We start from the raw sequence: 13,016 nt of genomic DNA, 5'->3' as shown, positions 1-13,016 counted from the left end.
AGCGGATTATGGGGGTAATTCAGACCTGAATTACGTGAGGTGTGCGTTCGCATTTGTAGCAGAGCTGCACAAACATGAGTTTGTGCAGTCTCTGCTCAGCCCAGGACTTACTCAGTCGCTGCGATGATCGGGGCTGGAGTGGACGCCAGAGACCCTCCCTCCAAAGCCCTGGTCCCTCCTGCGTTTTCCCGGACACTCCTACAAAACGGTCAGCTGCCACCCACAAACGGCCTCTTCCTGTCAGTCACCTTGCGATCGCTTTTTTCACACCATCCAGATACCCAGTACAGTCGTCTGAAGCGCAGTACAGACCTGATTACCCGCTGTGCGAAAACGCAGAGCAGCAATCAGGTCTGAATTACTCCCAATGCTAAGATATTAATGATTATGTACTGGAGAAAGTTCCAAATCTGCATTGCAAAACTCTTACTTACCATATTAGGTCCATAAAGCCTTTGTGGTTATGCATTGTAGGGGACGAGCTGTTCAACATTGAAAGAATACACTCAAGGTACAGAAGCTGCAATGGATGATTCTCACTGCAAAATAAAGGATATCATTTAAAATTTTAATAACCTCTGTACTGAACATGGATGACTAAAGGACGTCTAATTAAAAATCGCTAGTTGCCAAAGATTAAGAGTTTTTATCAAATATAGAGGTAAACAGTTCCCATACTTTAGTAGAACTTGGAATATATCCCTTATATTTGCTGTGTAGCAGTGTGCAAATGATTGCTCTACAAGATTAGCCATTAAAATCTGGTTAGCTTGAACTGGGGAACTTGGAATGGAGGGACTATAGTTCTCTCAACGCAAAAAACTTTTATCTCCTTTAGTTCCTATAAGTGTTATATCTTTACATATGTATTTATGAATGTTATTGGTCGCTCTTTAATATCGTTAAATTATAGTTTAGCTTTAGTTGTAGTGCAGTTTGCACCTTCTGTTTACAGTGCTTTCACTATTAGGGGGTTGTGTACACGGAGGAGTAATGTTTGAGGGGGGTTTTTCTTTGCACAAACACAGCTAATGTCATTTTCTGTAATAAGTATTTAGGAGAATGCAATCCAAGTCAGTAGGAAACAGTAACTTTGCTTTCTCAGTCTGGCACGCCCTCCTATGCTAGTGTCTGTGAATGCAGCCTCTTGTATGGACTCGTCCATAACACTCCCATAAGAGAAAGATGAGAGACATGAGACCGAACAATGCAGAAGAGCTGAAGGACGCTATTGAAGCATCCTGGTCTTCCATAACACCTCAGCAGTGCCACAGGCTGATAGAAATCCATGCCACGCCGCATTGAGGCGTAAAAGGGGCCCAAGCCAAGTACTGAGTACATATGCATGATTATACTTTTCAGAGGGCCGACATTTCTGTATTTAAAATCCTTTTTTTTATTGATTTTATTTAATATTCTATTTTTCTGAGATTTTGGATTTGGGGTGATCTTAAACTGTAAGCCACAATCATCAAAATTATAACAAATAAAGGCTTGAAGTATCTCACTTTGTATGTAATGGGGAAGATTCAAATGTTTGAAAAGTCGGTTGCTTGTCTGTTTTTTCATGTCTATTAGATAGGAAAACACAGACTCCCAACTGACTTTTCAAACATTTGAATCTCCCCCAATGAGTCTATATAATATATTTGTTTCACCTTTTAAGTTGAATTACTGAAATAAATGAACTTTTGCACGATATTCTAATTTTCTGAGTTTCACCTGTATATTATGCCTCTGAGTGAAAGCTACTGATCTCTGTGCTCAGCCATTTCAGATCCCCTCATATGTGCCCTTAAATGGGTTACAAAATAGTAAGTCTGCTGTGCAGGAGATACCTCAGATATCACCTTTATGCACAGTGATTTCCATCATACTAATGTATGACACCATAAGGGAAGTACTGTAGCATCGCAGGCACTCATCATGCACTTACTGTAGGACTTAAAATGAAAATATATGAGAGAAAAAAAACCCTAGATGGAACAACATGTATTTTAACCCAGTTGATGCTGGTATCTCCCTCACTATGGAGCAGCAGCTATTCTCTTTAAAGCCCCAACAGAGCCAGAAGGGGTGTGACTACACAGAAAGTACAACAAAAATTGTAGTGTAAAATTTAGTGCACCAAATCTTGCTACTGGGTCAGAGCTTCAGAATTTCGCAATTTAACACACACACACACGGTTGTCAAAACAAGACCGATTCAGCTGTCTGATGCTCAGACTGATTGTGATAATTTGCAGAAATCTTGTGAAAATCCATAGTTTTGGAGTAAGGCACAAGCTGAATTTAGGCCTATTTGTCAAAATCCCTAGATGCCATATTTAGGGGCATATTCAATTATGTGCAAGACTTGCTTCAGGATACCTAAGACCCCCCCCCCTCCCATACTTACTTACCTTATGCATCGATGCCCTCCTCATCCGTTTCCCTGACATACCGGTCTTCTGCAGCTGTGTGTGAAATCAAGTGAGTGTGTTGGTGTACGACCCCTGGCGTGTGTTGGTGTCGGCAGCAGAGACAACATCTTCCATAAGACCCTCCTCTGCAACTGAACTGACAGGTCAGCCTGGCACCAACATGCAGGTGACTGACAGGAAGGGCAAGAGACCATAGGAGCGTCCGGAACACATCGGTAAGTGCCCAATGTTCCATACCACATCTTTTTTTTCTTTTTTTCGTATTTCAAAATTGGGTATGAGGTGTGCATAGTTTTCTTGCGGGCAAAGTCCTGCACCTAATTGGATATCCAGGTGAAACAAAATCCCAGATGAGCCGCATCTCGCGCCGTCTTATCGGGGCAAATTAGCCTCCGGTGGGACAATTAGCCCCGTTAAATCACCCGGGCTAATTGGATATCCCCCTTAAGGGCCCAACACATTTAACGATCCGCCACCGAGCTGCCCAAAGGCAGATACGGCCGACCCGGCGGCGGGGGGGCAGTGACGGGGAAAATTAAGTTTCTTCACTCCCCCCGTCACCTGGCTCCATATCTTTGAGTGATATCGCCCAGTGTGTAGGGCCTATTAAGTCTTCAGTGTTTTCCATGTTCTATTAAATTGTGAATAAAAGGGAGATACAAGAACACAGTTTACTATCTATAAACTAAACAGAGTGTACTTACTTAATAACAGCTTGCAACTTGTCACACAGGACTGTAAGCACAGATACCATGTCATCACAGAGTGTTTCCATGGAGGGACAAGAGTCTATGGAATTGATTAAAAGGTCAATGCTTACCATAATAATAATTTATATTAGGAAACACTATGGGTCATACTTGCCTACCTGACCCTCTCCATGAGGGAGAAAATGCTCTGTTCCTGGACTTTCCTGGTAATGTATGACTCCCATCACCTGTGGTGAAACACCTTTCTTATCAATTAACTAGCTCACCACAGGTGATGGCAATCATACATTACCAGGAAAGTCCAGGAACAGAGCATTTTCTCCCTCATGGAGAGGGTCAGGTAGGCAAGTATGCTATGGGTCTGATTCATAGCTGGGAGCAAAGAAAAACCTGTAGTGCCTTTGCTGCACCTGGGCAATACAAGGGGTGCAAATACATTTTTTATTTCATGCAGGGTAAATACGGGCTGATTTTGCACATAGCCTACACATGCTGGACAGCTTTATTTTTACACTGCAATTAGATAGGAGTTTGGACATGACCCTGTCAAATCTAAAGCTCTCTGCATATTTTTAATCTTCTCCACCTGCAGTGCAACATGGTTTTACCCAGGTGCAGTTACTTGCTCTTCATTGCTTTACTCCCACCTCATAATCAGGACCCAGGAGAGCAGAACATTGCACCATACATAATCCAGAACACACAGCCGTGCAAAATGGGATCTGCAGAACCTCAAAATATATATTCTGTCAATTGCATCCCATGCTACCAGTGTTTGTGCTCTACCCCTTTCCTTATAACAGAACAGACTGTTATGTCACAACCAGAATCTACAGTTCTTCACTTACACCCCTTTCAAACCACTAGCAATCACTCGGGTTATTACACATGAGCTCGCAGCAACCCGGGTTGCTGCGCAGTCTGAAAGGGGCCAGGTGAAATAATCCGGGTCGAGCAACCTAGTATTTCAGCTCGGGTAGCGAGCAGGTTTGAACACGCGGTATGGTATGAACGGGTAAGGTTGGTCGATGCGACCTGGTAACCGTTCACTACATAGAGAAGAGGCAGCGTTTGGAGATCATCTCATCTCCAATTGCGGTCTTTGCAATAAGCCGCATCAGGATGCCTGTCTGATAAGGGTCTTGCCGAGTCGCATCTGGGAAGGACACGTGTACAAACCACTGGTATGACTCAGCATATGTAGTCTGAAAGAGGTATTACTTGCATTATTCATTATAGTGTAAACAACGCTAACTGGCCATTGATTTTCTGTCTTTTTTTTTTTTTTTTAAAGATGAATTCAATAATTCACATACATGACTATGAACATCTTCTATATACTATGTAGTATCTGAAAGTGTAGAAACTGAAGGCTTTCAATTGTGAAATATTAAGATATTTTAGGTAAGAACAGTATACGGTTGTGCCTGGTCTTGGGATGACATCCCTACCGCAAGCAGTTGTTTCTTTTCTTTTTCTTTTTAAACCTAACTGGTGAAATAGAAGTACCTGCTCTAGTCAAGCCTGCTGCAAACAACTTGTATTTAGAATTTCAGCTGCTGGTTGACATAACTCAACTGCTGTTTTTTTAATATGGTGTTTCAGTTTCAAAGTCCAATATTCAGTATCCACCCATGATGTGTCAATAGAAAAACATACAATGACAATCCACAATGTAATTGCCATAGAAGCAAAACAGAACATTTACAAAAATAGGTATTTTAGAACGTAATTAAAGTTTACATTATTAGTTGAGCTACTGATAAGAAATACAAATACTATCCTATACGTAAATACTTTCTATATATTTGTATAGAATGTATATGGCATTTGTATGTCCAGATGCTCCGGCTATATTTAGGATGCTGGCAATAGGGAGTCCTGTATTTACAAATACACCCTTGATTTAACAAATGAAGGGGTAAATGTATCAAGCAGTGAAAAAAAAGAGTGGAGAAGTGGATTAGTGGAGAAGTTGCACTTTGCATCCAATCAGCATCTACCTATCAGTTTTTAGAATGTACTTGATAAATGCTACCTTGATGCAGATTGGTTGCTTCGGGTAACTTCTCCACTCATCACGTCTGAACCAGGAAGCACAAGTAGATTTTCACACTTCTTGATCAAATCCAAGCAAGAAATGTCTTCGGTTTTGGAGAATCAAACATGCTTTTGGCAGGTCACAGTTCGGGTAATTAGTTCATTTTTCAAATAAGAATGTCTAAGTGGTTTGTTTTATGTATTATTACCGATTAATTAACTACAATGCAAATTATTTCCTATTGCTTTATTACTATGTTGAATCTCATCTATACAGAAGAATGTAATTACCTTGGCTTCGAAACTCCAGAAGAGCATCATGGATTTCTGTATTCTGGTAAGGAAATGTACACAAATTATAATGAGTAAATGCACAAATCTCAAATCTGGATATTTAAGACAACATAAAATAAATGCAAACTAACGGGGGGCGTGGCTTGGACGCCATCAGGAGAAGACGTGTTATACAGGAGCTCCTGCATATTTCGGGCTAAAACCCACAATAACATCATCCCCATACACTTGAGCCCTCCCTGCCTGACCTTGCCCACGGCTGTGGACGTCTCCCTGGACGAGGGGAACCCGCCAGGAGGCCGCAGCAACATTTTTATGATCACGGCCTACCAGAGCTCCAGAGACCGGGGCCTCGAGTTAGCCACCGTCCCGATTTTGAGCTCCAGGCCGGATTCGCGGACGGAACGGGACCCGTAGCGTTGCCAGAATCTGTCCCCCTCTCCCCACAACGCTCCCCAGCCTGCCCCAGACCCCCGGCCGCCCGCAGGACGAGTCATTTTAACCGCTGGACCACGGGGAATTGATTTAAAGTGCACTTTCCTCACCTGTGCACTGGTCGGCGGCCATCTTGGATTCTTAGGCTGATTCTCTGTGAGCCTCACCAGAGGAGAGCCGAGTTCCCTGCTGGGAGTCCAGATGAGAGAGGGGGAGAAGGAAACCCCTGAACCCTTGGCCCACACTCACAGACACCTCCAAGGTTCACAAGACACTCAGGGCTCTGAAGATATAAAAAAGGCCTGTGACTCGAAGCTAGAGGCGCCATCTTGATTACTGGCAAATAGCCAGTACTGCAGTTCTGCATCTGTCCAGCATCTTTCTCTTACACAAATCCTGAGTCATTGCTCATGCAGGAATCTCCCTCTTGTGGTCATCCTAAGATAATGCACCACAGACGTGCACTTAAACCCACCCAGGAGAAATCATTTAAACGCCTTTCTGCAATACTGAGTGAATGGCACTATCAACCATATATTTCATCTGGCTGTCGATGCTACTAATACCGTAATGCACCGCTGATGCCAATCCAAAGGGAACTGCTCTGCTGACGGCATTCATATGCGAGCTACATAAATAAATCTAACCTCGTTGATCTGATTCCAGGAAATAAGACCCCCCCCCCGCTGGCTAAGTGATGACCAGGAACAAAAGACCTACTAAAAGAGCCGACACATCAACCCCTCGAGGAAATATGTCACAATCCGCTATGAGATCTTTCTTACAACCCACCCCGCCTTCCCAGGCTGATAACCCACCAGTGGCAGACCACCCCGTCCCCCTGCAGACACCTCATCCATCTCCTTCAGGCATGGAAACGTCACTTGATAGCCCCCCAAGAAACAAAGATCTGCAAGAAATTCTGGCCTATATGAAAAACCTACCCACTAAGAAAGACCTGCAGGACACGGTGAGACGTGAACTGGCGGCCGTGAGACAAGATATCTCCCACGTCTCAGACCGGGTGACGAGCTTAGAAGAACACCATGATTCCTCCGATACATTTTTAATGTCAATGGCAACCATCATTGAAGCTCAATCCACAGAGATTCGTTCACTCCAGACTCGACTAACGGATTTAGACAACAGAGGGAGAAGAAATAATATCCGAGTACGGGGCCTGCCGGAAGATGTCACCCAAACAGGCCTAATAGACGCCCTCACAAAAATCTTTAATGAGATCCTGGGCAACGACCCCGACGACAATATTACCTTCGACAGGGCCCACAGAGCCTTGAAGCCAAGGGGCCTCTCTTCGGATAGCCCACGCGATGTAATCTGCAGATTGCATTACTTCTCCCAAAAGGACCTCATGCGCAAAGTCCGACAGCTCGACGGGGTTGACTTCAACGGCACACCAATCCAAATATATCAAGACTTGTCCTGGCACACTCTACAGCAGCGGAAGGCCCTCAAACCCCTAACGGATGAACTCCGCAAACGCCAATTAAAATACAGATGGGGATACCCTTTTAATCTCCAAGTCTTCTTGTCGGGGAAAACCCATACCCTCAACACGTTCTTGGACCTCCCGGAATTCTGTGTGGGATTGGGTATCCCGAAACCTAATCTCCGCGACTGGGACTTTCACATTCCAGAGCTACCACCTTTCCAGCCCTTACACACTGGAGCTCCTTGGACAGAAGTACGAAAGAATGGGAAAAGAAACTCCAAAGGAGCCCCCCCAGATGAGGATTCACGAGTCACCTGATGGAACACTAAAGGAGGGTCACAGCTTCCTGTACACAGCGTGAGATTATCTTACACCTCTGGTGGACCTTTATTTGACATTTAGCAGTTGGGGGGCCCTGACCCCTTACTCCGCCTTGAGGCGCGGACTGCAAAATGAAACTCACTGAATATGAGACTTATTGCAACCAAATACTTGATGCAACCTACAGTTTAACGAGGTTTACAGTTTACAATTTATAGATTATATTTAACAGTTTACGATTAGCTAACATTATGTATGTTTAGTTACTTTAGCTCTACTTTTGATTAATAACCAGATGCCCTAGGTGGGAGTTCCCTTATCCGCCCTACACCCGCTCATGGCAGGAATGCCTCTTAGGTCTCCAACCCTTAATCGGCTTGGTGACCTCAACGCGGGTTTTTCAAATGTTAATGTTGTTGTTTACCTTTTCCCCATGTTTTACCCTCCTCATGCCTTCCCCATACTTCCACCCCTCCCCTTCCTTGACCATTCCAGGAATGCAACCCCCCTTCATGACTCACGCCCACCATGACATCCCCCGGAAGAATTAAAATAACATCACTCAATGCGAAAGGCCTTAATGTCCCAGAGAAAAGAACATCTTTACTGCGGTCCCTATGGGCTGACAGAGTGGATGTCGCACTAATCCAAGAGTCACATTTCAAAATCTCCGCTAAGAACCCACCCTTGACTAACTTTCGCTTCCCTCAGGCCTACTACAGCAACAACCCAGACACCAAATCCAAGGGAGTAGCAATAATATTCTCCAGGACTCTCCAACTATCAGACATAACAGTCCACAAACCGATCCCAGGACGCCTCCTGGTAGTCAATTGCAAAATATGTATGTGTCCGTACACATTTGTGGCTCTGTATGCTCCAAACAAAGATCAGGTCCCATTCTTCCGCTCTGCCCTTTCCCTAATTGAGCCTCTACTTTCGGGGGTTGTGGTTGTGGGGGGAGACCTGAACTGGACAATGGACCCATCCTTAGACTCATCCTCTGGCACACCCCGAACATCCCAACGTCAACACCGACAGGCTAAGCGACTATTCCACGATCTACAGTTGGTAGATTCCTGGAGAATACTCCACCCCTCTGACAGAGACTACTCCTTTTACTCGAACCCGCACAATGTTTACTCACGTCTTGATTATATATTTTTGAGCCACAGACACCTCCCTCAACTAATAGACTCCTCCATAGGCTCGATAACCTGGTCAGACCATGCCCCAATACATATGACCATCTCAACCCCCCAATCAGCTCCGGGCCAATGGACCTGGCGCCTAAACGAGTTACTTTTGCACGACCAGTACTGCAAAGGCGAACTAGAAAAGGCCCTGACAGAATATTTTTCCCTTAATGACACCGACGAGGTCTCCAAGGTTACCCTGTGGGAAGCACACAAATGCACCATAAGAGGAAAACTCATCCAGCTGGGGACTTTCATGAAAAAACAGAGGTCAGCTCATATCACTAAATTACTAGAACGTATCCACCGCCTCGAGTCCTCACACAAAAAATCCCTTTCAAAATCCGATTACCTTGACCTGATAGATACTCGTGCCCAATTGAAAAAAGCCCTCACAGATAGTATCCAGTTTTCTGTCCGTAAATGTAACTCCAAATATTACCAGTGGGGTAATAAACCCGGCCGCCTTTTGGCCCAAGCCTTCAAAGCACAACGCTCATCCCTGTACATTAATAGCATAAAAGACGGAGACGGAACTCCCCGATTCAAGTCCCCTGAAATAGCCGCGTGCTTTAAACAATATTACTCCCTCTTATACAACCTAGAGAACCGAGCCGACAATACATCCACCCCCTACAACTTCCTACAGGCAAAAGCATACCTAGAAAAAGTCTCCTACCCTGTTCTAACCCTAGCAGATAGAGAATCACTAGAGCAACCCTTCACTCAGCTAGAGTTGGAAAGTGCCCTAGCCTCGACTCCCATTGGTAAAAGTCCGGGGCCAGATGGCTTCACACTTCATATTACAAACAATTCAAAGACCTCCTCTCCCCCTACCTTCTCCAGGCCTTCAACTCAATCTCAGCAGACACCCATTTCTCGACCCAATCCTTAGAAGCCCACATTTCGGTACTGCCTAAGCCCGGTAAGGACCCCTCGGTGTGCTCTAGCTACAGACCCATATCCCTTCTAAACATTGATGCCAAGCTATTTGCAAAATTAATGGCAAACAGACTAAACGTACTCCTTCCATCCCTGATCCATAATGACCAGGTGGGCTTTGTCTTGAACCGCGAAGCCAAAGACAATACCACTAAGGCCCTAAACCTAATCCATATAGCGTCCCAAGGAGGCCCCCCTACTGTGCTACTGTCTACCGACGCTGAAAAGGCCTTCGATAGAGTCAGCTGGGGCTTTATGAGGTCTGTCCTGGGGCACATAGGACTGGGTCCCCTGGCACTTGGCAGAATCATGGGACTCTATAGATCACCCACAGCCCGAGTCCGAATCAACGGGACATTGTCCGAGCCCTTCTGCATAAATAATGGGACACGACAGGGTTGCCCATTATCACCTCTACTTTTTATCCTATGCATTGAGGCCTTTGCAAGGGCCATTAGAGCTAACGGCCACATCACAGGCCTGACAGTAGGAGATACAGAACATAAACTCTCCCTATTCGCTGACGACCTACTGGCCACAATAACGTACCCGATCACCTCCCTTCCCCATTTCATGCAGGAACTGACTCACTTTGGACAACTTTCCAACTTTAAAATAAACATGTCTAAGTCCTGTGCCCTGAACATATCCTCGCCCCCCGACACTGTGAATAAACTTAAGCGATCCTTCCCTTTTACTTGGAACACATCACACCTGCCCTATCTGGGTATACTGCTGCCAAAAGACTTATCCCGTTTGTTTAACCTGAACTTCACTCCCCTCCTCCGGACGATCAGAGCTGACTATAGTAGATGGTACCTTAAGCCACTATCATGGTTGGGGAGAGTGAACGTTGTAAAAATGAATACACTCCCTAAATTACTGTACAAATTACAAACCCTCCCAATACAAATTCCAGACTCCTGGTTCAAGTCCATACAACTCCTGACACAGCAATTCATATGGTCTAGGAGAAGACCAAGAATTAGCAGATCCACAATGATTCGCTCCACCCGGAGTGGTGGCTTTCAATTACCAGATATCAGAGGCTATTACTGGGCAATATTGCTCAATAGAGTTTTGGACTGGACGAGGAGTCGGGACACTAAACAATGGGTGGCACTAGAGGGACTCTACATGCAGCAATTCCCAGAGATCTTTCCGTGGCTTCCCTCCCTGCCTAAGACCCATACCACCCACCCAACTATCAACGCGACCCTCTCTTTCTGGAAAAAAGCACGCAATTGGCCAAACATTTCATCCGCTTTTGGCCCAATGACTTCTTTTCTAGCCAACCCCGACTTTCAACCCGGCCTAACGCCATCCCACTTCGGTAATTGGGCCCTCGCGGGTCTCTTTAGGGTAGGCCAAATAGCAACCTCCACGGGGGTCAAGCAGTTCTCAGAAGTGCGACTAAAGTGGGACATCCCACAACAAGATTTTTGGAAATACCTACAACTCAGGCACCACATACACTCCGGGCATAGACACCCCCAAGCTTCAAGGGAACTAACACAGTTTGAGAGGTTGTGTGTTTCCAGATGCAACCCCCAACATACAGTCTCTACACTCTACAAACTAATACAAGACACTGAAGCCCAAACACCCACATCTTTTCAAAAGGCATGGGAGAAGGACCTGGAAATTCGATTGACGGACAAAGAGTGGCGAATGATATTTCTCAAAGCCCACAAAAGCTCAGTGTGCATACAAGTCAGGGAAACCCAATACAAACTGATAATGAGGTGGTACAGACACCCCTCTCTCCTCCATCACATGTATCCGGGAGTGTCGAACAAATGCTGGAGATGCCTTGGCGCAATCGGTTCCCTAATGCATATTTGGTGGTCCTGCCCCTTAATACGCCCTTTCTGGGCAGAAGTAATTTCTATCTCTCAAGATATACTCCACACACCTGTCCATACTGATCCGGCCTTCTGGTTGCTTTCCCACTCCCCTATCCCACTGGCACAACACAAAACGTCACTGCTACGCCACCTATCCAATGCAGCGCGGGCAATCATCCCCACACTATGGAGGTCCCCAAACCCACCCACGAGAAAACTATGGTTTGAGAGGATTAACCACTACATGAATATGGAAAACATTCTCTTGGGCTCTAGAGACAAACTCTCAGAATTCATGGCCATATGGCTGCCATGGATAGATTATACCACCTCCAAAGAGTACACAGAGTACCTCTATGCAACCAAGTGAATTAGCAATGCAACCAGCTCTCCATAATGAAGGCTCCCCACCCTTCTCTTAACTCACAAGTCCCCTGGTACTGGTCAACCCCGATCCCTGACCTTCTCCCCCCCCATTCCTTACCTCGCCCAACCCCCCTTCCTCTAATTACTTCACTATCTCTACCTCGATGTTATGATTAGGCTTATTGTATAAACAGAAGGCACACAGATAATGTACTAAATGTTACAGGATGATATATCAACGATTATACTTGTAATAACCCTCAGAACCTGTGACAACTTACTATTTTGATGCCGTAGATTGGATTGTACCTAATTCTAACCACATTTATAATGGCTTTCTGAACTTTGATGTGATGTAATCTTTGAATTTTCTTGAATAAAAACAGAATATACAAAAAAAAATGCAAACTAACCACAACAAAACATACAAAGACTGGTGGGATTTTGTATGCCCAGTGCCTCTTATGTGACCATTGTTGGTGCAGGTTCCCACAAACAGGCAGAAAAAGAAACATCCTCAAAAGAACAATGACTGAGTATAACGCAGATATATTTTACAAGCATGTTGGACCAGTCATTTGCTGGGGCACTAGTAATTGTGGAGGGATTTATTCCATCTTCCCTCACCTTCCCATCTCTCTCACCCTATTCCTCCTGACCCTATTCCTCCTGACCCTATTCCTCACATCTCTCCCTATTCTTTCCATCTACTCCTATTCTTGACCCTATTTCTCGTTTGTTTTTTTCCTGTCTCCTCCATTTTCCCAATCTCTCACTCCACTTCTTATACAGTCTATGGGGTATATGCAATTCACGGCGAATCGCGGCAATTTTTCGGCGTTTTTTAATTCGACTAAATTCGCCAGGTGAATTCCGGAAGGTGGCTTCCGGAATTCACCATATTCAATGAAAAACGGATTCGCCAGAATCGCGGGCGAAAATCGGCCGATTTGGCGGATTTTGCCGCGATTTAAAAAAACGGGAAAAAA

General features: G+C 44.9%; 1 protein-coding gene across 5 annotated transcripts in view; it reads right to left on the bottom strand.

Annotated features, from left to right (window-relative positions):
* Nucleotides 1-13,016, bottom strand: part of ARFGEF3 (ARFGEF family member 3) — a 366,510-nt gene that overhangs the window by 189,446 nt on the left and 164,048 nt on the right. For 2 of the 5 annotated variants that reach the window (XM_063917418.1, XM_063917419.1), the window contains exons 7-9: nucleotides 5,465-5,507; nucleotides 3,128-3,212; nucleotides 435-539 (exon numbers count right to left, since the gene is read on the bottom strand). In XM_063917418.1, the coding sequence (XP_063773488.1) occupies nucleotides 435-539; nucleotides 3,128-3,212; nucleotides 5,465-5,507 (233 nt within the window). Of the gene's footprint in view, nucleotides 1-434; nucleotides 540-3,127; nucleotides 3,213-5,464; nucleotides 5,508-5,598; nucleotides 5,894-6,012; nucleotides 6,197-13,016 lie in introns of those variants that run through there. The other 3 variants (XM_063917421.1, XM_063917420.1, XM_063917422.1) reach the window with 3 other exon arrangements.

This window comes from Pseudophryne corroboree, chromosome 4 (genome assembly GCF_028390025.1).
Source record: "Pseudophryne corroboree isolate aPseCor3 chromosome 4, aPseCor3.hap2, whole genome shotgun sequence".
NCBI classification, from domain to species: Eukaryota; Metazoa; Chordata; class Amphibia; order Anura; family Myobatrachidae; genus Pseudophryne; species Pseudophryne corroboree.
This window is presented reverse-complemented; position numbering and strand designations above follow the sequence as displayed.